The sequence below is a fragment of the Wyeomyia smithii genome, chromosome 1 (genome assembly GCF_029784165.1).
Source record: "Wyeomyia smithii strain HCP4-BCI-WySm-NY-G18 chromosome 1, ASM2978416v1, whole genome shotgun sequence".
Taxonomy (NCBI): domain Eukaryota; kingdom Metazoa; phylum Arthropoda; class Insecta; order Diptera; family Culicidae; genus Wyeomyia; species Wyeomyia smithii.
Genome location: NC_073694.1, coordinates 31,264,350 through 31,289,339, shown reverse-complemented (window position 1 = coordinate 31,289,339; position 24,990 = coordinate 31,264,350). Strand labels below are relative to the sequence as shown.

At 40.2% G+C, this 24,990-nt stretch overlaps 3 protein-coding genes across 5 annotated transcripts in view; all 3 read left to right on the top strand.

Moving 5' to 3' along the window:
- LOC129724810 (guanylate cyclase soluble subunit beta-1) overlaps positions 1 to 1,807 on the top strand; it is a 50,179-nt gene extending 48,372 nt beyond the window's left edge. For both annotated transcript variants that reach the window (XM_055680009.1, XM_055680000.1), the window contains exon 11: positions 785 to 1,807. In XM_055680009.1, the coding sequence (XP_055535984.1) occupies positions 785 to 974 (190 nt within the window). In that variant the 3' untranslated portion in view covers positions 975 to 1,807. The remainder of the gene's footprint in view (positions 1 to 784) is intronic.
- A 537-nt stretch (positions 1,808 to 2,344) lies between these two features.
- LOC129724787 (protein mesh) lies at positions 2,345 to 13,880 on the top strand. Of its 2 annotated transcripts, XM_055679962.1 has the most exons (11): positions 2,345 to 2,859; positions 9,278 to 9,885; positions 9,951 to 10,088; positions 10,144 to 10,733; positions 10,796 to 10,972; positions 11,032 to 12,058; positions 12,118 to 12,247; positions 12,304 to 12,592; positions 12,648 to 12,835; positions 12,911 to 13,258; positions 13,325 to 13,880. In XM_055679962.1, exons 1-11 carry the CDS (start codon positions 2,520 to 2,522, stop codon positions 13,651 to 13,653), a joined length of 4,164 nt encoding a protein of 1,387 aa, XP_055535937.1. In that variant the 5' UTR covers positions 2,345 to 2,519; the 3' UTR covers positions 13,654 to 13,880. The 2 variants fall into 2 exon arrangements, with proteins under 2 accessions (XP_055535937.1, XP_055535927.1); XM_055679952.1 differs by having other exon boundaries at positions 12,911 to 13,880.
- Positions 13,881 to 20,917: 7,037 nt separating this feature from the next.
- Positions 20,918 to 24,547, top strand: LOC129724808 (probable 2-oxoglutarate dehydrogenase E1 component DHKTD1 homolog, mitochondrial). The gene is made up of 5 exons (XM_055679984.1): positions 20,918 to 21,216; positions 21,699 to 22,376; positions 22,436 to 23,683; positions 23,746 to 24,347; positions 24,412 to 24,547. The coding sequence occupies exons 1-5, from the start codon at positions 21,135 to 21,137 to the stop codon at positions 24,511 to 24,513; spliced, it is 2,712 nt and encodes a 903-aa protein (XP_055535959.1). The 5' UTR covers positions 20,918 to 21,134; the 3' UTR covers positions 24,514 to 24,547.
- Positions 24,548 to 24,990: the final 443 nt, after the last annotated feature.

Sequence of the window (24,990 nt, the reverse complement as noted above, 5' to 3'; positions counted from 1 at the left end):
GACTTAGTCAAAAAAAACCCGGTCTCCGAAAGATCCAGAATGTGAATGACAGTCATAGAGGACGATTTCGGTTTTTTTTTTCTTAAACCTCTTTAAGTGATTTACTTTACGCGGATTTTTAACTCACGCAGATTTTTAACTCACGCGGTTTTTAAACCACCGCGATTTTTTCAATTTTCGAATTAACGTGGTTTTTATGCGGTATTTCTGCGCGTAAAGAAAAACCTGTAATTCTTTTTTGCTATTCTGTCTTAAGAAACCATGTACATTTCCGACCTGTGAAAGTACTTTTCAACCATACTCAGCAGAATTTAGGATTGTTATCTTTTTTTTTATCTTTTCTGGCCTTTAAAAGTGGTCAAAAAATTTTTCATATAAAAATAGGCTTTCTTTAATTTGGCTTTTCAGCCCGCGGAAACCCTCTCAACTATTTTGACCTTAACTTGGGAATATTTTCTGTTTCTGTTGTGGAATTTCTTAATTTGGAACTGGATTTACGTTGTTTTCGAAAGCTTCTAAAAACCTTTCGCTGGGTTTAGAATTGACTAGTGATTTCTTCCTATTTTGGTCATTTCTGATCCTTAACTTTCTTTTTTGATCTTTCTGATATTTGAAAGCATTTCCTTAGAATTTTGAGAACACTGTGGGGTCTTTCTTTTTGTAGTAAGCTATTTAGCTCAATCATAATTCAAGATCAATTTCTCTTTCGACCTTTCCTAAGTTTACCTTTCGCAAATTGAATAAACTGACGATTTGTGGCTAACAATACACTTTCCTCTTTCAGATTGCTCTGCGAGCCCGTCAATCATGATCCCTCCTTTCATCTGGAGTACCGGGGACCAGTGGTTATGAAGGGCAAACCGGAACCAATGAAGTGTTGGTTTCTCACCCGTAAAACTTCCAGCAGCAACGGAGAAGCACCGAAGGGTGCTGCACCTTTGGCTGAAACTTCCGGTAAAGCTTCCGAGAAGTAAAACCCTTCTCTTCCCGTCACAAAAGAAAAACAAACTACAAAGAGCATAATCATCATCATCGTCATCATCATCTTCGTGGAGTATTAAATCTAAACCAAATTCTACCGAAAGCAGGAAAAACTAACAGTGAGAGAATCAGATATTTTTCCCAAAATCGCACTCTGTAGGATCTAGAAAAGTAGAGGAGAATCAGAGCAAACAAAAATGATAGGTAATTATTTTTCCCAGTAAAACTGACAGTATTGTACATACGATGGGCCAAAGATAATAAATACGATTTATCCAGATTCACATTCATAGATTAAAAATCAATCAAGATTAACTATAACAGCCAAAGCCGTCAAAGTAACGCTTCTTAGTAGTAGTAGTTGATGTTGTGGCACTGCGTAAAAAAGAGTCAGTAATGCATCTTAACGCAGTTGTGCAAAGTGCAATAAAGTGTAGATGATGCGTAAAACTCTAAAACTATTTCTAGAAGAAAAAACAGCAGAGCAGAACTACGTAAGCGTTGTTGTGAAATAAGAGGTTATGTTAACTTGTTGCCATTCGGGGATATGTTGATTTTTGTTTTCTTTTCTTCGTTGTATGATGTTTTTATGTGAATGTTTCGATTTTTTATCCGACAATCATTTCCAGCTAACAATAGGCATGCGTAGGGCAAAATAGAATTCAGTTTAACACAGACAGCTAAACGTCTTACTGCTGCTGCAATCTAAATCTTTACCGTAGACGTATGGAATTGTGTAAAAAACTCCCCCAACGGAAGGTTGGGGAAGCTTGAAAGCAGTGAATAGAATAGCAAAAATAAAAACATTCTTCATCTAAAAACTGTAGCTTTGGAAAAAAATACTCTCAACGATTATCCGAATTTGTCCAGTGTTGATGACTGTTGATTTAGTGTAACCGTGCAAAGATTTTCAGTTGAGGAAGTTCGAAACTCTTCCACCGAAAACGTTTATATGTCTTCCGTGTTTAAAGAAGGGTATTGTTGCTTAAACTTCTATCAAAGAAATAGTAACAAGACCTGTAAAGGATTTCACATAAATCGAAATGCGATGATGGGTTCACTCATATCCCATTCTCGGAATAAAGCTTCGTGACTCACTATCGAATCGCTATTATTATCAACCCAGTCCAATTACATTCGTACAGTTCCGATACAGAACCTGTAATCGAACAGGAACACAGCAAAACCCTAGCACTCCTACACCTGTTGAAAGGTATGCTACAGTAAGAGGATACTCAACTCGCGCACCTTACCGACGCAGATTCACTTGTACTAAAAAGTTTATCTTATCAGTTGAACCGCGAATCAGCAAAACTCGAGGAACTCAACCGGGTATTGCACGAACCCCGAACGCTCAGTCTACGATCAGACAACGCCCCGACCGGACAGAAACGAAACGGACTCCCGTACGCACGGTTCCGTTGGCCGGAATGATAGTGATAAGATAAGCACAGGTGTGACTAATTTTTTTTCAACTAGTGATCAGTGATAAATGCCAAAAGGTGAAATAAAGTGAAAGTTACTAATAATTGTGCGAAATGCGTTGGAAGTTTGCTCTGCTACTGCTGGCAGCAGTAGCTGTGCTGGAAAGGACAGTTCCTGTGTACGCGGAAGAGGATGTTGCCGAGGGCGAAAGTGAAACAGTCGAACTATCGGCGGAAAATGTGGAACAAGACACGCAAGCCGCTCCAGTGTCGCAGGAAGTGAACGAAGAAGCTACTGAAAGTGAGGATCCAGACGATGAAGACACCAAGGTGGATGAAGATGCCGTTGAAGTGGATCCCGCAAGTTCCGTTAAAACTAGAAAGGGAAAGTATTACAACTATGACGACTTCCTGTCCAACTTGGATACATATGATTCAAACTATGATTGGTCTGGTAAGTATTTTTTTTCTCTAAATTACATGGAAGAATATTACTGCATTTGTGATTCGCAACTTAGGTACCTGTTCTCAGAATGTGATCCACGTGTTATCTTATCGAACTTATGTGCTGGTGGTAGATACGGTTCCACCATGCCCTGAATATTCACCTGTCGCAATCGAGCGTTACGTTTGCTGGTTGGTTGGTTTATTTCTCATATATTGATTAGATTAGGTGTTGGCGGGCTAGGTATGCTTTATTTGTATGGTGATATCATGCCGAATAAGCGTTGATATGTTTTTTCTTGGGTACTCGAGTGTTTAGCAATGTTTGAGGAATGATAACACCCAAAGGTGAGGAAAAGGCAAAACTGGAATTCAATGACAGCCTTATAGATGGCAATGAAGCCAGTCATCGCATTTACTGTTGCGCAATTATTTAACCCTAGACCCGCTCAATCACGCTTGAAATTGATCTATCATGAAAGCCTGATAATAATAATTTAACAAAAATTCTTGAATTCTGGAACTTACTGAGCAACATAACATATCACACTGAATTGCTGATTTAGCGATTTTCAATATTCACATAGAAAGATTTGGTTTATAAACGTTAGGGTTATCTTAGGATTAAGATTAGCAAACCTTAATCCTATTAGCATCTACGTTTCGCTAGCGAATTATCTCTGAAGTGGAAAAGTTTTACGATGTATGGATATCACCTGGAAAAACTGAGAAACAAAAAGCGCCTGCAGTCCAATGTCGCTATGTTGTTTTCCACTTATTTTTGGTCGATTCCGACTTACAATCGATCTATTTGGCCCCTTTTAAACTTATTTTGATTTATTTTTGCTAAATTTTTTATTTATGTTTATATATTTTTAACCTGGTTTAGTTCATTTTTGGCTTATTTAAGACTCATTTTAAGTTATCGTTGGCTAGTTTCCTAGTTTCCTATCCATTTTGCCTGAATTTTTGTGACATTGTTTTTTTAACATGCTTTAGACCATTATTGACAACTTATTGGAAGCATTTTGCTGGCAAATATTTCTGATCTTGACTGATTTTTTACCCATTTTCAGTCAATTTAACTTATTTTCAGGTAATGTAACACTTCTTGTCAGGCTTGTGAATGGTCAAGGAAGAACAGTTTTTCACTGCGATAATTGTCCTCTCCTACTTCAAATGCCTAGGCTCACTATCTTAATACATTCTTGAACAAAGATGTCAAACAAGTATTTGCCAGCACGACGTATTTCCCAATCGTATTTTGTATTTTTTTTTTCTAGAAATGAGAATGACGCGGAGATTTTAAAAATTATTTACATTATTGATCTTACAACAAGATTTCTCAAAGGAAATAGAATCGAGCAGACAAATAACTAAATAGCATCGCCAAACGAATGACAGTGTGCATCGCTGCTTTGCGCGAATGTTATTCTACCGTTTGTTTTGTGTGCGAGAGCCGATGGTTGTTCTACATTTACAAGCGAGAGCCTACTGCGACGCACACTAATGAAGCGAATGAAATGAAAGTGTTGACCGTTTACAAGCCTGCTTCTTGTTGCATTTTCATTACTTATGTGACAAATTAAGATTTAGTTTTAGTTTTCTTTTCCCTTTCCCGCTCATGGTGACTCTAAAGCACCAAGCATTATAATCATCATATCTTGACATAAAATAGTTTATTGTGCTTACGATTGTTCCTTAAACTTTTATATGCTGCCTCAGAGCATCACTGGGCATTTTCTTCAAAATACTACAGTTGACAGTAATTTTAGTTAGTCTACAAAGTGTTCAGTTTGAATTTTCTCGTGGAGCTATAAATTTTAATGGTAAACCTTGTGAGCGGGAGAGGGTTTATCTATTTCCCAACATTTTTTTTGTATTGGCAACGTTTGCAATACTTTTTCGATTCTCTTCTGACAAAAATTCTTCCATTTCTGACACATTTCTCACCCCAAAAAGCATAGTCTTGGTGCTACATTTCGTATCGGAACTCGACCTTCTGTTTATTATACACGGACTTCGCAGCCAGCTGTTAGGTGTACAGGACAATTGCGGGGCTAGCGCTACGATCCTACTGACACTAACAGCCTCTCCCAAGCCGAGACTCGAACCTACGACGACTGGCTTGTTAGGCCAGCATCGTACCTCGAGACCAGCTGGGAGAGTATTTCTCACCCCCTTTCGGCTAATTTTTAATTAAAATTTTACATATACTCCCTTTTTTCATATTTTTGGCATTTTTTATTTATTTAGCACATTTGAATATATTTTCGACACGATTTAGGTACGTTTCTGACACATTCAAGCCACAATTTTATACGTTTTTCGGACACTTCGGACTGGTTTTCCGTTGTCACAAAATCCTCTTAACTTGTAAACGATTTTTAGCCAGTTTTCACCACATTGTTCACTCATTTTTAAACCATGTTGAACCATTTTAAGATTTTTTTACACTTTTTTGTCTAATTCTGGTAATACTTTTCGCCACTTTTCAAGCTTAGTTTTGTTTGGTTTTTGATCCAGTTTTATACCCATTTTCTGGTTCAATTTTTAACTTAATTTTTATTTTGGTTTTACCCACTTTTTGTCACCGATAACATTTTCAACATATTTTTGACAAGACTTTTGAGTGCTTGTTTTAGTTGGTAATTCTTTTCAACACTTTTTAGTTGTTCGGTTTTTCATTCAGTTTTGACACATTCTATACCCATCTTCTGTCTCATTTTTTAACGATTTTTCAATTTTTTTGCTTTCACTTTCTCTTTTTGTTGCTAGTAACATTTTATCACCTTTTTAACATATTTTTGACAAGACTTTCAAGCGCTTGTCTTATACTGGGAATCCTCTCCGTACTTTTCAAGCTTAGTTCTGTTCGTTTTTCATCCAGTTTGACACATTCCATATCTTCTGTCTCATTTTTTAACTAATTTTTCAATTTTTTGCTTTCACTTTCACTTTTTGTTGCTGATAGCATTTTATCACATTTTCAACATATTTTTGATAAGACTTTCAAGTTTCTTACTTTTGACCGACGTTTAGCTAAATTATGGCCCATTTTTGACCCATTTTTTACGCCAATGGATTAAAACAGGCGAACAATAATTACTTTTTATAATTTTTTTGATACTTTTTTCTATTGTTTAAATATAACTTTTTTAAATTTGCAACACTTATTTCTGTCATTTTGGTTATTTTTTTACCTCTTTAATTTGACACTTTTGGTTTATTTGGCACATTCAAACATATTACAACAACAACAACATAAACATATTTTCGTCGGTTTTGACACTTCGGGCAGTTTTTTTTTCGATAAAATTTTCTTACATATTTTCTTTTTGATAGAACGCATGATTTTGAAGGCTTTTTTGTTTTAAACTGATCTATTGATTCCGAAAATTCCCATTTCTGATCGACTCTTTGTTGAATTTTGGCTCAATTTCGACTCCTTTTTATATTTTTCTAACTTATTTTTAACACAATAGATCAAAATAGGTAAAAATAAATAATTCCTTCGAAAAAGTTTCAATTTTTACAACGACTTTTGCCTGTTTCTGCCTTAAGTGAAATATATGGTAAATTTTTCCCTATTTTCGGCAACATTATTTATTCATTTTGTAACTTTTTTGTTAGTGTTGAATAGCATTTGCAGACATTTTTGACAACTTTTTTATTTTAAGTCTTGACTAGTTTTTTTTACAATTTTTTAGCCGATTTCATTTTTTTTGGTGAATTGACACTTCTTGTTGCATTTTCGGTACTTGTGTGACACATTTTTCATTTATTTGCAGCCATTTCGATTTATTTTGTTTTGTTTCTTTTGAACATATTTTGCTTGACGCATTCAAACATAGCTTTGATACAATTTTGGCTCGTTGTCATTTTCTGAATTTAGGACATTTTTTCACATTTTTCGGCCAGCTTTGAGCCTTCTTTCGTTCCCAAAAATTTTCCTTTGACCTTCTCAACAGGTTTTAAGTTTTTTACTCATTTTTAACACAATAAATTTTAGATTTTCTGAAGCAATTTTGATCTACTTTTAACAATTTTTTTGTCTGATTCAGATCTTTTTTGTCTTATTCTGAGAATACTTTTCGGTACTTTTCAAGCTTAGTTTAGTTTGGTTTTTGATCCCGTCTTGGCACATTTTATACCCATTTTCTAGTTTAATTTTTAATTTTGGTTTTACCCACTTTTAATCACTTTTTATTTCAAGCTTAGTTTTGTTTGATTTTTCATCCAGTTTTGGCACATTTGATATTCATTTCCTGGTTCATTTTTTAATATATTTTTAATTTTGGTCTGGCTCAGATAATTTTTTTTTCGGCACATTTTAAGCTTAACTTAGTTCAGTTTTTTACCCAGTTTTAACGCCCATTTTTTGGTTTATTTTAAGTAATATTGAATTTATTTTTTGACACCTTTTGTCGCTAGATTGACATTTTCTCACCGTTTAAACCTGTTATCAACAAGACTTTTAACTACTTTTTTTTATTAACTTCTGTTCGAGCATTTTGATAGAATATTTACACTACACATTATACTTTTTATCAACTTTCACTATTTAATTCTATCACTAAAAGTGATAGAATTAAATAGTGAAAGTGGATAAAAAGTGTAATGTGTAGTACTTATTTTTGCCAAAAACCCTCTTTTGTCCTTTTTTTAACTAATTTTTAGCCTCTTTTTGATCCCTTTTTTATTTATTCTTAACTCATTAAATCATATCAAAATGGGTGAAAATTATTTATTTTTTTGATAAAATATAAGAATTTCGATAAATCCATAACACATTTGTGTCATTTGTGTCTTTGTAACTATTTTTCCTTTCGTTTAATATCTGTCTTGTTGAATATTTTCTGGTATTTATCATTTCTGTGTTTTCATCCAATCTTGATTTTAGAATAAGTAAAAGGAAAAGTATAGAAGTGGTAACTAAAACAGGTGAAATTCAAATCACACATGCATACGTATGGAAGGTATGTGTTTTTGCCAGATAAAACATCTTCACCTTACTTCAAAAAAACACAAACGGTTCGAAACAAATACTCAACCCAACACATCAGTGTCACCCAATCGAATCAATTGGGAATAGATTGAATCGAATCGTTTACGTTTTACGCTTTGTTTACCTTTTTTGGTACTGATTGCAATCTTGTTTTTTTTTAAGACAGCAAGCCGAAGTGAACCGGTTTTTGATCAGTTGATATCATTTCCAAAAATCATTTATGAAGAAGACAGTTCAATAATTTCCTACGAGTCTGATTAACAAGCCTTCAATAAGCAATTCTCAAAATTTTTGTTTTATGGATACACCCACCATCCGCGGTTACTACAACTACCATCACAATTGATGAGTTTTTGCTTTTTTACAAGAAAAGTTTGAAAGCAAAACCTCCATGCGAGGAAACTAAATGTAACTAAAAGGTGTGAACTAGTGTATTTTCTTAATGAGTAATTTTTTCTTTACAAAAATGGTCTTTTTTCATGATTTCATAATGAAAATGCTCCAGTGATTTCGCAAAATCCTCAGCGTTGATTGTTTTTTTCCCTTTTTTAAATATAATGAATAGTTATCTCATGCGCATGCAAGAAAACCGTTGCCATAACTTGACCAGTGAATGGCACTATCTTCATTTTCTTTGTAGGCGATCGTCCCCGTTTAATCTCATAGACCCAGATTTTGACCGTGGTACTGCATGCGAAAAATCACGAAACACGCACTGGAAACATCTTCACAACATTCAAAATATTGTGTTCGATAAAATAGATGTACACCCTGATTTTTTAAACAGTTTTTACACGGAATTTTGAATTACGCTGTTTGAAATAAAAAATGTCTAAGTGTTTATTGAGTAAACGTCTCAGTCAAGAAAATGTGGCAGGTTTACAATTCATCGTAAAACTATGGCCCCTTTTACAAAAGATGAGGCGAGCGGCGAGTTACTCGTCTGAACATTGTTGGTATTACAGATGGCGAGCCGGCGGGATTTTAGACGAGTAGCTCGTCTGTCACTCAGCTGTCACCACACCAGCCAAGCTTCACTTGTGTTCCCTAATACAACATTTTGCTCGCCTGCGGGCGAGTTGAGTTGCTCGTCTCGTCTTCTGTAATATGGGCCTATGTAATGAGTGTACCTACTATTTCCAGTGAGACCATTTGAAACTATTTATCGTCCAAGCAAATGAATAAAAATAGTGTTGCAAGTAATTGTGAAATAGTATTACTACTACTATTAGTTTTTAAGATAATATGTCAATGAGTCTACCCACTAAATAACCAACAAACGCACGCAACCTGTGTATGACTCACACAACCTTATAGATAGCCAGTTATCTCCCAGACTGATTACATTCTGAGAACCCAGCGATGATTATTCAGCAGCAATTCAATACAACTCATGCCAATTTCTCACTCGTTCGACCAGATCCAATGAACCGCGTTCAGCCGAAGGACCCACCCAACTTCCAAAAAGACGGCACGGCGTACACCATCACATCCGCCCGACTGGCGGAACTTCGCCGGCAATTCTTCTACCCATTCTACGACCGCGGTGGACCGGAGAATATTGGCGATCTGCAGCGTGACATTCATGCCTCAATGCCGCAGGTGCACAAGAACTTCAACTTCCAGCTTCCGTTCTACGGTTTCCGTTTCAACTACACCCGAGTGTCGATGAACGGTTTTCTCGAATTTTCCGACCCACCGGAGCACTACACTTACCCGCTGTCGTTCCCAATCAAGGATTGGCCCCGCCGTAACGATCCGTCCTTTATTGGAATATTTTTCTCCAAATGCCGTATCGGTCGAATCTACGACACCGATATCGATCAGCGTTCCCCCGGGGTTTACTTCCGGATGGAGCGTGATTTACAGACCCGAACCGACCGACCGGGAGTTGAAATGCGCGAGCGGGCAATGTGGGATATACGGGAAGGAGTGGTCGGTTCGGACACCTTCATTCCGAAGCACGTCATCATCACGACCTGGAAGAATATGAGCTTCGCTGGGGGGATTGATAACTCTTTGTTTAAGGTAAAATTTGTCGGTAGCTTAAGAAGGAATATTGGAAATAAGGTTAAATTTTCGAAACATTTTAGACGAATAGTTTCCAAATGATTCTCGCTACTGATGAAGTGTACACATACGCAATCTTTAACTACGCAATCATTAATTGGTCATCACACACTGAAGCGGGTGGTGATACAACTGGTGGAGAGGGTGGTGTTCCTGCTTTCGTAAGTTACTCTAAGTGAGGATTCTCGGTGGATACTAATCAAAGGATTTTTGTAGATCGGATTCAACGCAGGAAACGGTACACAGGCGTATGAGTACAAACCGTACAGCCAGGCTTCAGTGTTGCGTGACTTGACAGGACGCGGTTGGGCGAACGGTTTCCCCGGAAGGCACATCTTCCGTCTAGATGAACGCATTATGCTTGGTACCTGCAACAAGGATATAGACGCCGCACATTTGCCGTTAGTGTTCGCCCCGGAGTCAGGAAACATGTTAGGAGGAACGGTGGTGAACATTACTGGACCTTGCTTCATGCCCAACGATCGCGTTGCTTGCCGGTTCGACACGGAGGAGGTTATCGGAACGGTGGTGGACACGAATCGTGCCATCTGCGTTCAGCCGTTCCTGAAGGCGCAAGGATACATTCGCTTCGAGATTTCGGTTGGCGTAGAACGGTTCAAGTGGCGAGGACGCTACTTTGTCGAAACCCCAGCGACGGCAACAGATCGGATCTTCTTCGAGTCGGATGACGTCCATCGACGCAGTCCGTCGGAAATTAGAATCACCTGGAATCGGTACAATTTGACAACCAACTTGAATGCTAACGTACAGATTTCGCTTTGGGGATACCGCGAGGCGACTATTCGGTGAGTCTTATTAGTGATCGACTCAAAAGTTAGTCACTATTAATTCATTCTCATCATTTCAGACCGGAATTGGAATACATCGATATGCTTGAGGCACAACTGACAAACACTGGATCATACACGATTGCTCCTGCAAACTACAGACTTCGAGATAATCCACGCACCGTGGACATGCAGTTCGGATTCATTCAGATCAACCTAACCAACCCAGAGCAGTTCAACGGACTGGCAATTTCACCGTAAGTTGTTTAACAATTACGGAAGTGACAAATTGTTTACATCATATTTTTAATTGCAGCGTTCTATGGTCTAAACCGATCCCTCTAGGTTGGTACTTCGGACCCCAGTGGGAACGAATCCACGGTAGAAATTGGCCGAGAGCGCTGTGTGACAATTGGCTGATGACCGATCGCTTCCTGCGCAACTTCGCCCATGAGCTGCCGATCTGTCCCTGCATGATGGAACACGCAATCTACGATAAAGGCCGCTATCTGCCGGATCCCGACTGCGATCGAGATACGAACCCAACCTGTTTGCATCACCGGGGAGCGATCCACTGTATGCGGTCAGGACAACCGTCGGCCCAGGGTTCCGAGCAGCAGTGCTGCTACGATCGTAACGGCTACTTGATGCTTTCGTACGATCAAATGTGGGGATCACGACCACGCCGTAATCACAACATTGGCCAGATGCCGTGGAATGAAGCTAACAAAGTGCCCACCTTGTCCACTTGGTTCCACGACGTACGTCCGTATTACTCGTGCTGTATGTGGCAGGATGAACAAGCTGTCGGATGTGAAACGTTCCGATTCGAACGACGACCTTCTCAGGACTGTATTGCTTATCAATCGCCGGCTGTCGCTGCCGTCTTCGGTGATCCTCACGTTGTGACGTTCGATGGGCTGCAGTACACCTTCAACGGAATGGGTGAATTCGTGCTTCTACGCGGCAACAATGGCCAGGAACGTATCGACGTTCAGGGTCGTTTCGAACAGGTTCCACGTAACATCCACGGACCGGTTATGGCAACACATTTAACATCGATCGCTGCCCGGGGTAACACTTCTACGATTATTGAAGTACGGCTACGACCGCAGTACGCCCAGTGGAGATATCGGCTGGATGTTTTCGCCGATCAGCGGCGAATTTACTTCGACAGACAGAGTTTGAAGTTCCAGCATTTCCATGGAGTTACCGTGTACACTCCGACGTACATTCTGAACCAGTCGGAAGTTGTGATCATGTTTTCGTCAGGAGTCGGCGTAGAGGTGGTGGAGAATAACGGATTTATGACAGCGAGAGTTTACACTCCTTGGAGTTTCATAGTATGCTTTATCCTACTATCCTCACTGTATGGTGAATGGTAAAAGAATGTATTTTTCAGAATAAAACGCGAGGACTTTTCGGCAACTGGAGCTGGAATATGGCCGATGATTTGGTTCGTCCGGATGGAACCGTTATAGCGCCCAATTTGAATCACTTCGGAGATATACACAACAACTTTGCAATGCATTGTAAGCATGAGCACTTTTGAAAAAAGAATAAAATAAAATCGTTCTTTTTTTAACAGGGATGCTGTCAGATCGAGAACAGGAAGGGGTTGGGCAGGCACTTTTCACACGAGAATTCGGACGGACGTCCAGTTACTTCGCAAACGCTACGTTCTTGCCGGAGTTCCGGCGCGAACCGAGAGAGTTCCTGCCGCCGAATCGAACACATGACATAGAACGGGCGGAGGAACTCTGCGGTGAAAGCTACCAGTGTCGGTATGACTTCGGAATGACACTGAATCGGGAAATGGCACATTTCACCAAAAACTATCACGCCAGTGCCATTAACATACAGACTATAAACAATGAGTGAGTTGACCACTACATAATTCTACTATGTTCTACTTTAATACAATCTTTTTAGGCGGATAATATCATGCGGAATATTGGAAACTCCTCGATTCGGGCGCAAGTCGAACTTTATGTTCACACCGGGCGCTCGGGTGTCATTCGAGTGCAACGAAGGATTCTTCCTGATAGGTGACGCACGACGTGTCTGCCGTGAGAACGGTCAATGGGATATTCCGGAGTATGGATTCACCGAATGTCTACGTAAGTACCGCTCGACGTTCCGGGCTTTCGAGCGTTAGGGAACATATCTAACCGGAGATTTCTCTGCCCATCTAGGCAAGGTATTCTATGCCCGTCGTACCGCCTGGATCACAACGGGCATTGTCCTAGCTGTAATGATACCGTTGATTATGTGTATTGTCTGTGGAGTCTATTGCTTCCGTAAGCGCAAGTTGAAGGACGATCCGGACTGGCGTATGCCACTCCCGTCTCGGTCGGGTTCGCGCGCAACACTGCGCAACCTGAACAGTGACGGTAGCGAATATGATGACAACACGATCAAGAAGGTCCGCCGGTACGACGCTACCTACAAAACCCACGAACCGTTGGAAGGCAAGCCCGACATACAATTCGAGCCAAAGAAGATGGACCTGGATGAAGAAGACATCACGTCCTCGGAAGGAGGTGAATATAGAGATAAAGTTGTAAATGAATTCCAATATAAGAATATGGCTGATCAAAAACAACTAGGTCGACGGAGACTAACTACCGGAACAGAAAACGGAGCGGCCGCGGGGCCTTCGATGTTCAGTGACGATGAAGAAAATACTTATCCACCACCGCCGACCGAGTCTCCGACGCGCGCGTACGGAGCCTACAGTCCAACTTTCAGTGGAATCGATCGTAACAGTAGTTTTGCCACTGAGGAACCCTCGCCGGTCAATCAAAGACGACCCGGTGAATTTCCCACAACTACCCAACCCAACAGCACTTTCTACGGTGGACAAAGCAGCAACCAGCCCCTCGTTCAGAACGTAGGCCTTCCAGCCCGCCTGGACAGCCGATCGACCGAGGTCTAACTTTTAACTATCCTTGACAAAGCCATATTGCTACAAAACCTCAGATAGAGGGAGCAGTCAGGTATTTTTTCGACATCACTGATTCCGTCATCTTATTTTCGTTTCTACAGTTAGTCGCGTACAGCTCAAGTAGATAACATGTTTTTTTTTCCTAGCGATAAGGCCAACAGTGTGTATTTTATGATAAGCGTAAATGGTGAAATCAATAAAACTAACTCAATGTCCTACACTGTCTACTGTACTAACATACCCTAAAAATAATATTTATGGTTTCATTTTCAGCGCAGACAATGCCCGTTGAGAGCTGTGTATTGTTTTATTTTTTCTATCATAAAAGTTCAACCACATTTTTTTCAACCTCAAAATAAAAAACAGGTGAACCAGAGTATGCCGCTCGACAAGCAGGCGTTGCGCTAACTTTTGTCTTCGTGCTGCTCATTCCGCTCGCATTGATTGGGCTGCTTATCTGTCGTGGCTTGCTGAAAAGCAAAATGGAGCAGCAGCAGCAACAACTCCAGAAAGCTTGAGTACCGACCACAAGTACTCACCACAGCCCAAGGTTGATTGATGATGAAGGCCTCGGGTGGACTGTGATAGATAGCTCTCGATTATGCTTCACGGGTGTAAATGTGTAGACCTTCTGAAGTGAGATGTAAAGTTTATATCGAAAAATATCATAAAAATTAGAAATAGAATAAATTTTGTAGTATAGTGAAAGTCATCCATCATGTGATATAAACCGAATTCAAATTGTCCATAACTACGAATTATAATTGTCTTGGTGTTTCGTCCACGAAGTTGAATATTACAGGTCCAGTCAGTCGCCATCTTTTTCTATGGGCAACCTACCAGATTTTACGCTGAGAATATTTGGGTAACATTTGATTCATTGCATTTATGCCATTTCTTCAACAGGTGAATTTTAGCTCCAACAGGTGAAATTTTAGCAGAATAAAGAACTGACTTTACAGTGAAATTTCTGAGCGTTTTTCTTGCAGAAAACCCCCTTTCAAATAACCACCTTTCTTATAACCTAAAAACAATACGAATTGATCGGCAAAACAAACAAATCGATCGACCAAAGTTGCGAGGAAATGCGGTGATTGAGGTAAATTTTCACCAAGTTTGAAATTTCATAACTCAAACAACCATATTAGGGATGTTATGGATCTGATTTTTTAGACATCTGCAGATGCGGATGCGGATATGTGATTACGGATGCAGATGTAGATGCGGATGTCAATTTTCATGCGGATGCGGATGCAGATATTCGTAGCATCCCTTGTGTGTTTTTTTTTTTTGCTTATTTCGCATGCCCATGTCCCTCCCCAGTGCAAAAACTATTCAAGCGAGCAACAAACACACCAAGGAAAATTTTTCTACAAAATTTTATGAAGGGATATTTTTTCTCAACATCCGCATGGTATGCTACAGATGTCAATTTTCATGCGGATGTTCCGCAGTTACGGATGCGGATTTGGATATCCGTAACATTCCTTAACCATATATTGTGAAATAAGGGTTGCTATATAAATCCACTGTGGAATATCCCAAAAATTTTTGCATGGTTCACTTATGGGAATCGTGTTTTAACTGATCATTAAAGTTATAAACTACTTTTTTTACTTCAGAATAAATAAAGTTGATTTGTTTATGTGAAAAAACTGATCTGAATTCATAACTAATTCTGAATTTCCAAAAGTCACAAATCCCGTGTAGATCTTCTACATGGAATCGACGAAATGCATTTCTGAGAAGGCCCCAAAAAATAATATGAAATGCAATTTGGAAACACTGAAAATACTGCTGAAGGCTGGGAAATAACAGTGTGGGAATGATCTGAAATCAAGCTGAAAGCACCTTTTGGACCATTGTACTTAACACCACTCATCAAAATTCCTTACACAGTTTCATCTTCCACCTTCTTCAAATCCTGGTGGTTTTTTGAGACTTTCCCAGTTTTCTGGAGCTTGCCTTCCAGAAAAGTCTTCGAAGTAATGACGGATTTGCCTCCGTTGGCACAAAGCCAACAGCATTGACGAAGCACTTTTCGACAATTGATAGAAAATGATCCCAAATTAAGCAAAGAATCGCCAAAAAGTGCTTCTAAGGGCCAGAAAAAAATAAAATAGCAAATGATCCCAAATTGAACTCAGAATCGCCGAAAAGTGCTTCCAAATAACAGAAAAGGCCAAAATAGAAAATGATTCCAAATTGAGCTCAGAATCGCAGAAAAGTGCTACTGAAAACCAGAAAAGGCCAAAATTGAAAATGATCCCAAATTAAGTTCAGAACCGCCGAAAAGGACAAAATAGAAAATGATCCCAAATTGAGCTCAAAATCGTTAAAAAGTGCGTCTAGGGGCCAAAAAAGGTCAAAATAGAAAATGACTCTAAATTGAGCTCAGAATCGCCGAAAAGTGCTTCTAAAGAACAGAAAAGGCCAAAATATAAAATGATTCCAAATTCTTCAAATCCTGGTGGTTTTTTGAGACTTTCCCAGTTTTCTGGAGCTTGCCTTCCAGAAAAGTCTTCGAAGTAATGACGGATTTGCCTCCGTTGGCACAAAGCCAACAGCATTGACGAAGCACTTTTCGACAATTGATAGAAAATGATCCCAAATTAAGCAAAGAATCGCCAAAAAGTGCTTCTAAGGGCCAGAAAAAATAAAAATAGCAAATGATCCCAAATTGAACTCAGAATCGCCGAAAAGTGCTTCCAAATAACAGAAAAGGCCAAAATAGAAAATGATTCCAAATTGAGCTCAGAATCGCAGAAAAGTGCTACTGAAAACCAGAAAAGGCCAAAATTGAAAATGATCCCAAATTAAGTTCAGAACCGCCGAAAAGGACAAAATAGAAAATGATCCCAAATTGAGCTCAAAATCGTTAAAAAGTGCGTCTAGGGGCCAAAAAAGGTCAAAATAGAAAATGACTCTAAATTGAGCTCAGAATCGCCGAAAAGTGCTTCTAAAGAACAGAAAAGGCCAAAATATAAAATGATTCCAAATTCTTCAAATCCTGGTGGTTTTTTGAGACTTTCCCAGTTTTCTGGAGCTTGCCTTCCAGAAAAGTCTTCGAAGTAATGACGGATTTGCCTCCGTTGGCACAAAGCCAACAGCATTGTCGAAGCACTTTTCGACAATTGATAGAAAATGATCCAAAATTAAGCAAAGAATCGCCAAAAAGTGCTTCTAAGGGCCAGAAAAAATAAAAATAGCAAATGATCCCAAATTGAACTCAGAATCGCCGAAAAGTGCTTCCAAATAACAGAAAAGGCCAAAATAGAAAATGATTCCAAATTGAGCTCAGAATCGCAGAAAAGTGCTACTGAAAACCAGAAAAGGCCAAAATTGAAAATGATCCCAAATTAAGTTCAGAACCGCCGAAAAGGACAAAATAGAAAATGATCCCAAATTGAGCTCAAAATCGTTAAAAAGTGCGTCTAGGGGCCAAAAAAGGTCAAAATAGAAAATGACTCTAAATTGAGCTCAGAATCGCCGAAAAGTGCTTCTAAAGAACAGAAAAGGCCAAAATATAAAATGATTCCAAATTGAGCTCAGAATCGACGAAAAGTGCTTCTAAGGCCAGAAAAGACCAAAATAGAAAATGATTCCGAATTGAACTCAGAATCGTCGAAAAGTGAGGGCCAGAAAAGACCAAAATTGAAAATGATCCCAATTTGAGTTCAGAATTGTCGAAAAGTGCTTCTAAAGGCCAGAAAAGGCCAAAATAGAAAATGATCCCAAATTGAACTTAGAATCGCCAAAAAGTGCTTCTAAGGGCCAGGAAAGACCAAAATAGAAAATGATCTCAATTTGAGCTCATAATCGCCGAAAAGTGCTTCTAAGGGCCAGAAATATCAAAATAGAAAATGATCCCAAATTAAGTGCAGAAGGCCAAAAAGAATATGATCCCAAATTGAGCTCAGAATCACTGAAAAGTGCTTCTGAGGGCTATAAAAGACCAATATAGAAAATAATCCTAATTTGAGCTCACAATCTCTTAAAAGTGCATCTAAATGCAATAACAGAAAATGATCCCAAATTGAGCTCAGAATTGCCGAAAAGTGCATCTGAAGGCCAGAAAAGGCCAAAACAGAGAATGATCCCAAATTGAGCTCAATATCGCCGAAAAGTGCTTCTAAGGACCAGAAAAGGTCAAAATTGAAACTGATCCCAAATTAAGCTCAGAATCGACGAAAAGTGCTTCTAAAGGCCAGAAAAGATCAAAATAGAAAATGATCCCAAATTGAACTCAAATCGCCTAAAACGCCTACTTAAAGCCAGAAATAGCCAAAAAAGAAAATGATCCTAAATTAAGCTAAGAATCGTCAAAAACCCCTTCTAAAGGCCAGAAAAGGCCAAAAAGAATATGATCCCAAATTGAGCTCAGAATCGCCGAAAAATGCTTCTGAAGGCTAGAAAAGACCAATATAAAAAATAATCCCAATTTGGGCTCACAATTGCTTAAAAGTGCTTCTGAATGCAATAACAGAAAATGATCCCAAATTGAGCTCAGAATTGCTGAAAAGTGCTTCTGAAGGCCAGAAAAGGCCAAAATAGAGAATGATCCAAAATTGAGCTAAATATCGCCGAAGAGTGCTTCTAAGGCCCAGAAAAGGTCATAATAGAAAATGATCCCAAATTAAGCTCAGAATCGACGAAAAGTGCTTCTGAAGGCCAGAAAAGACCAAAATAGAAAATGATCCCAAATTGAGCTCAGAATCGCCGGAAACGCCTTCTAAAGGCCAGAAATTGCCAAAAAAGAAAATGATCCCAAATTAAGCCCAGAATCACCAAAAACCCCTTCTGAAGGCCAAAAAGAAAATGATCCCAAATTAAGTTCAGAATTGTCAAAAAGTGCTTCCTAAGGCCAGAAAAGACCAAAATAGGAAATGATCCCAAATTGAACTCAGAATCGTCGAAAAGTGCTTCAAAGGGCCAGGAAAGAATAAAATAGAAGAATAAGAATCGCTGGAAAGTGATTCTAAGGGACAGAAAAGGTCGAAATAGAAAATGATCCCAAATTGAGCTCAGAATTGCCGAAAAGTGCTTCTCAAGGCCAGAAAAGGCCAGAATAGAAAATGATCTCAAATTGAATCGCGCTCAATAGAATCGCCGAGCCTAATATTTCCATAGATCAGAAAGGTACACGGTGACAAAAAAGTCCGCTCACACTTTTTTGGGGTCGCCTGTAGCCTACACGTTGCATCTCTCTGGTGCCATCTATATGTAAAATGAAAGGGTTAACTTTGCTGCCTAAAGTGGCAGAGTTTCGTTTCTGTGCAGTTTGTTTACATTGAGTTGTGAGCCATGGCAGAGTTAAGAGCAGCTGTTATCGCTGAATATGTAAAAGGGTACAAACCCGGACACATATTCAAACACCTAAAACCGCTCGGAATCAACCGGAAATTCGTGTACCGGACCATAAATCGGAACCTAGAGACTGGAGGCACCGAGGACAAGGCACGATCTAGACGACCAAGGTCTGTGAGAACTCCAAGGCTGAAAAAGATTATACGAGACCGGATTCGCCGGAGTCCCGCCAAATCTGCACGGAAGCTGGTCAGGAACCTTAAAATGAACCGAGAATCAAACCGCCTGCTTCTGCGCAAGGATTCAAAACTTACACCGTACAAAAAACAGGTGGTTCATGGGGTTACCAAAGCTACAAAGGACAAGAGGTACCAACGATCGCGGGAGTTGCTCGGTTGGCGCGCAAATAACGAGATTATTTTTTCGGACGAGAAGCTGTTCGTTTAGGAGCAAACAGTCAATCGCCAAAATGATCGAGTTTGGAGTGTGAGCCTCCAGCAAGCTCCTGCGGACAAACTGAACGGTTCCCGGTTCCAAAATAAGACGTCAGTGAGGGTTTGGGAAGCCATTTGCAAGAGAGGTAAACTGCCTCTTATTATTATCGATAAAGGGGTCAAAATCAACGCAGCGTACTACCTGGACACGGTTTTGAATGAAAATGTTCTGCCTCAAGCTGAACTATTGTTTGAAGACGATTACTACTGCTTCCAGCAAAATGGCGCCCCATCCCACACCGCAAAGGTTGTTCAGGCGTGGTGTGAGGAAAACTTGACCGATTTCATTTCGAAGAATGAATGGCCTCCGTCGTCTCTGGATCTGAATCCACTGGATTATTTCGTGTGGGGATAGCTGAACGACTATAAAATAACAAATTTGGAGCAATTCAAGCGAGTGATCACGATATTCTGGGACGAGATGCCGATGGAGCACGTGCGCGCCGCTTGCGACGACTTTCCGAGACGTGTGAAGCTGGTTCGTCTGTGAAGTATCTTTATGAGTTACTGAATAAAGCTATGAAAGCCAGATTCAGATTTTCTTCTTATTCTTTGAAATATTGAGATTTTCCTGTGTGATCGGACTTTTTTGTCACCCTGTACAATAAAGTGAATCACCCCAGGTATAAAACAGAATTGTTTTTTCTTCTAACACTTCGCCCTGAATCCCAAATTATCCTCTCTGAGTGAATTCAACTGGTGTTCAGATACAATATCATTGAAAAAACATCTCTAAGCTTGAAACATTTAGTTTTATAGTAGCACCTAGCACTTTTAATGCTAAGAGATGTAAAAAAGTAGTTTGCAATTTTCCTCCAATAAAAATCGAAATCCAGCCAAGCTGACCAATGTTACCCTGTTTTACCAATTACAGTACTAATTTGCATACGTAAAAAATGTAAAAATGTCTCCCTTTAAATGCTATACGAATCTCAGAATATTTTGACTAGATTAAGATGAGCGTAAACAAAATCAGCCGATATAATAAAAAAATTTGCGTACGCTCCCAGCCCATACGAAGCTTTCAGAAAACATAAGTTGAACCATATGCCCAAAACGAATTCGAAACAGGCCATCAAACCGGCCCCCAAAGCACCATCCAACGCAAATACAAACTGAGCGCAACAAGTGAGATTAGTTATCAGCAAGTTCAACGGCAAAGCGACGCTATCGTTTTGATTAGGAATTGGCACTTCAGTTAGGGTGTGCGTTATAATGAATAGAATAAAATTCCTGAAAATATTTTGTGACTTTAAAAATAAGGCAGAATGACAGAGAAACACAAGAATGACAACAAAGCAAAAAGAGAAAAAATATGAAAAAAAAACACAAATTTATGCCCAATGCAACGGACGGCCAATCTCTCGTCCAACGGGAAAGGTGGACACAGAGCAGATTGAATTGGGTTGTTGTTGATCGCTGAGCAAATCACTCTCAGTTTCGTTTTAGCGCTCGTGCCGATCTGTGTTCCCTCCCCGCAGAGGTTGGTTTGACGGCGACCAAGAAAGGAACACTGTGTGTAGCAGCAGTGAAAAAAAGAACCTCAAAACAATCGCATTTTTATCTCCTGCCTGCCTGCCCCTTGACGACTAGGAAGACAAAATAACATACCGTTGCGCGACGTGAAAGCGTAAAGTGTGTGGGCGCTGAATCAACAAAGTTGGGGTCAAAATGTTCAGGATCATTTCCCGACAGTACCACAGTACCCGAGGAGTGTTCGGTTTTACACCTAAAGTACGACAGGAATTTAAGTGTAAGTTCAGCTCAAGCACATGCGAGTATGCGAAATGATTTTCGCAAAATCTTATTTACACTGTGTACCGGGATCTCTTATCAGCGTAGAAATAGTCCCATCGGAGTATCTATCCAACTCTCATGTGATGCTTTAGAAGACACTTCGCCCTAAAGTAATCGCTGTAGAGGGATTGCTCGTAAACTATTTTGTGAAGTTAACTGAGATTTCAGAGAACTTTTGTTAGCTTGGTGATATCGATAATTGAGGCAAGCTTTGACCTAGGGTTACGTTTAGTAGAGAGAGATGTTGTTCAAAATATAATAAAAAAGTGTTGTTTCCGGGTGCATATAACCTTACTACCCATTTTTAGAAATTTTGACAATATCTATGTCACCAAACTCCCAAATTTGTACTGAAGTTTGAGGGAGTATTATTAACGATTGGATGAGTTAGTAAGAATTAGGAGAGGTTTATTACAATTTTTTTTTCTGTTACTTCAGTGAAACAACACATCGTTGAAGCTAGAACACGAAACAGCAACGTTCATCGGTGGGTTGAAGCCTACCGGAATTATGCTCACCGAAAGGCCGCGGTCAATCCAATGCTATTCACCCAACCTATTGAAGATCCACCAGTATTGAATTATGCACGCTACGGATTGTCCGGCAACGAAACAGTTGATCCCGCTGGTATAGTTCAAACTAACATCTCATCGACCGTGTCCACTGCACAGCTCCAAGAACTGCTGGAAAAAATTTACTGCGGTGCAACTAGTATAGAACTGGCGTACATCGAAAACGAACACGAACGAGAATGGCTGATAGAGGAATACGAGCGACTATTTCAAGATGATTTGAAGACGCAAGACCGGAGAGAAATTGCGGAATTGCTGCTCAAGTCACAGGCATTCGATAATTTCTTAGCCGTCAAGTTTCCCACCGTCAAACGGTATGGCGGCGAAGGTGCGGAGAGCATAATGGCATTTTACCGCCAACTGTTTATCTGTGCAGCCGACGCCGATATCAAAAACGTCGTAGTAGGCATGCCTCATCGAGGTAAGCTAAATGTGCTAACCACGCTGTTCCAAACGAGGCCGGCGAAAATTTTCCGCAAATTCAAGGGTTTGCCCGAGTTTCCTGCCGATGCAAAGGCCATGTGTGATATTGCAAGTCACTTCCGTAAGATGAACTTAAATATATTTTCCAGAACAATTTAATGTCACGAACAAACTTTTCAGATACCTCACAGGACCTATCAGTCCGTGATAAAACCATTCACTTGAACATGCTTCATAACCCGTCCCACCTGGAAGCGGTCAATCCCGTTTGCATGGGTAAAACACGGGCGAAACAGCTCTCACAGCAGGATGGACCGTATGCCAATGACGGCGCTCAAATCTCTAAGATACTAAACGTTCAACTGCACGGTGATGGGGCGTTCGCTGGTCAGGGAGTTAACCAAGAATGCCTGATGATGGCCTCTGTGCCGCACTTCGACGTCGGTGGATCGATTCACATGATCGTGAACAATCAAGTCGGTTTCACTACACCAGGAGACCGTGGCCGTGGAACGCCCTATTCATCCGATCTGGCCAAAAGCATAATGGCACCTGTGATCCACGTTAATGGCGATGACCCGGAAGCGCTGTCCAAGGTAACTCAGCTGGCGTTTAATTACCAGCAAATTTTCGGGAAGGACATTTTCATCGATCTCAACTGCTTCCGACGGTGGGGTCACAACGAAATGGATGATCCAACTTTCACAAATCCCCTGCTTTACAAAATAATTCACAACCGTAAGTCAGTTCCGGACCTGTACGCAGCCAAGTTGTTAGCAACTGGTGAACTGGAACAGGCTGATGTTAAGACCATAGTTAAAAACCACACGGACTTCCTCAATTCGGAGCTGCAAAATCTTAACGAATACCAACCGGAGAAGGGCTACTTCGAACAGCAGTGGAGCGGAATGCAACAAGCTGGAAGTGAGATCACCACTTGGGACACTGGTGTAGACTATAGTCTACTGCATCTAATCGCCCGAACGAGTGTGGAATACCCGTCAGATTTCGCCCTGCACTCGCACTTGAAAAAACACCACGTGGAAGCACGCTTGAAAAGGATCGCCGAAGGAACGCGGCTGGATTGGGCCACAGCAGAAACAATGGCAATTGGAAGCTTAATGTATCAGGGTTTCAATGTTCGTATCAGCGGCGAAGACGTTGGCCGGGGAACTTTCTCCCAACGACATGCGATGTTCGTCGATCAGAATACGAACGAAATTTACATTCCGCTAAACAGTTTGGAGGGAGGTTCCGGAGGAAAGCTAGAGATCGCCAACAGTATACTGTCCGAGGAAGCAGTGCTGGGATTCGAGTACGGCATGGCAATCGACAACCCGAACAATATGATCATTTGGGAGGCTCAATTTGGGGATTTCTTTAACGGGGCCCAAATCATGATCGATACATTCTTGGTTAGCGGTGAAAGTGAGTATCCTATTGATTCTAACATCTAGCAAAGAATTACGATCGTCTGCTACTCATTTCAGCAAAGTGGATGGTCTGCAACGGATTGGTCATGCTGCTGCCGCATGGCTTCGATGGGGCTGCATCTGAACATAGCTCCTGTCGTATGGAACGGTTCCTTCAGCTGACCGATTCAAAGGAATCCACTCCGGATGGCGAGGACGTTAATTTTCAAATCATCTACCCTTCGACACCAGCCCAGTATTTCCATGCGTTACGTCGTCAGATGATTCGTAACTTTCGCAAGCCATTGGTTGTAATAGCACCTAAGACGTTACTACGCCTATCGGAGTGCGTTTCGACGCATGCTGAAATAGCCCCGGGAACGCACTTCCAAGCGGTTATTGGAGATCACGAAGTTACCGATCCGAAACGCGTGAAACGCGTTATTCTCTGCACCGGCAAACATTACTATAATTTACACAGTGAACGCTTGGCGTCCAAAAACAAGGATGTAGCGATCATACGTGTGGAATCACTTTGTCCGTTCCCGGTCCAGAGCATTCGCGACGAGCTGGACAAGTACGGAAATGCGCGCGAAGTTATCTGGAGTCAGGAGGAACACCGTAATATGGGCGCTTGGAGTTTCGTTCACCCCAGATTCGAGAACATGTGTGGAAAGAGGGTAAGAATTGAGGATTTTTTTGCACGGACGTAAGCGTTGAAATTATAGATTGCATTATCCACAGATTGACTATCGTGGCCGTTACGAGGGAGCTACCGTCGCTGTAGGTGTTAGCACATGGCACGCGAAGGAAGCCGAAGAAGTAATCAAATCTGCCTTCATCTAATGGTAACAATAAACGAACAAAAATATAACAAAAATGTACATATTCTTAGAACACAAAAAAAGAAACAAATACCCTTTTCATGATTTTGTAAAATTCTTCTCTCTATTTAACAGATGTGTATTTCCAAACAATATACCAATAGTCTCGATTCTAGAGAGAGGATTAGGTTTAGAGAGGAATCACTCCTGACACAATAATGAAAAAAGCGATCTCTAATATTTACACCATTTCAAACAAATCAACGCTAAAAATACTAATTTTCCTAAATATAAGATCTCAAATTAAGCCTTAAGCCGAAGATCAACGCTTCGGTCCTAAGACAAGTTAGGAAAGTTACAGTGGAGGAAAGATACTTTAGAAAATTATATCATCTAACATCACTTCAAATATTTTCGAAAGCCAGACGATACAAAATATTCTTAATTGTTGTAAACACGGTCTAGAACAGGGCAAAAAAAAACTGTTGAAAAACGAACC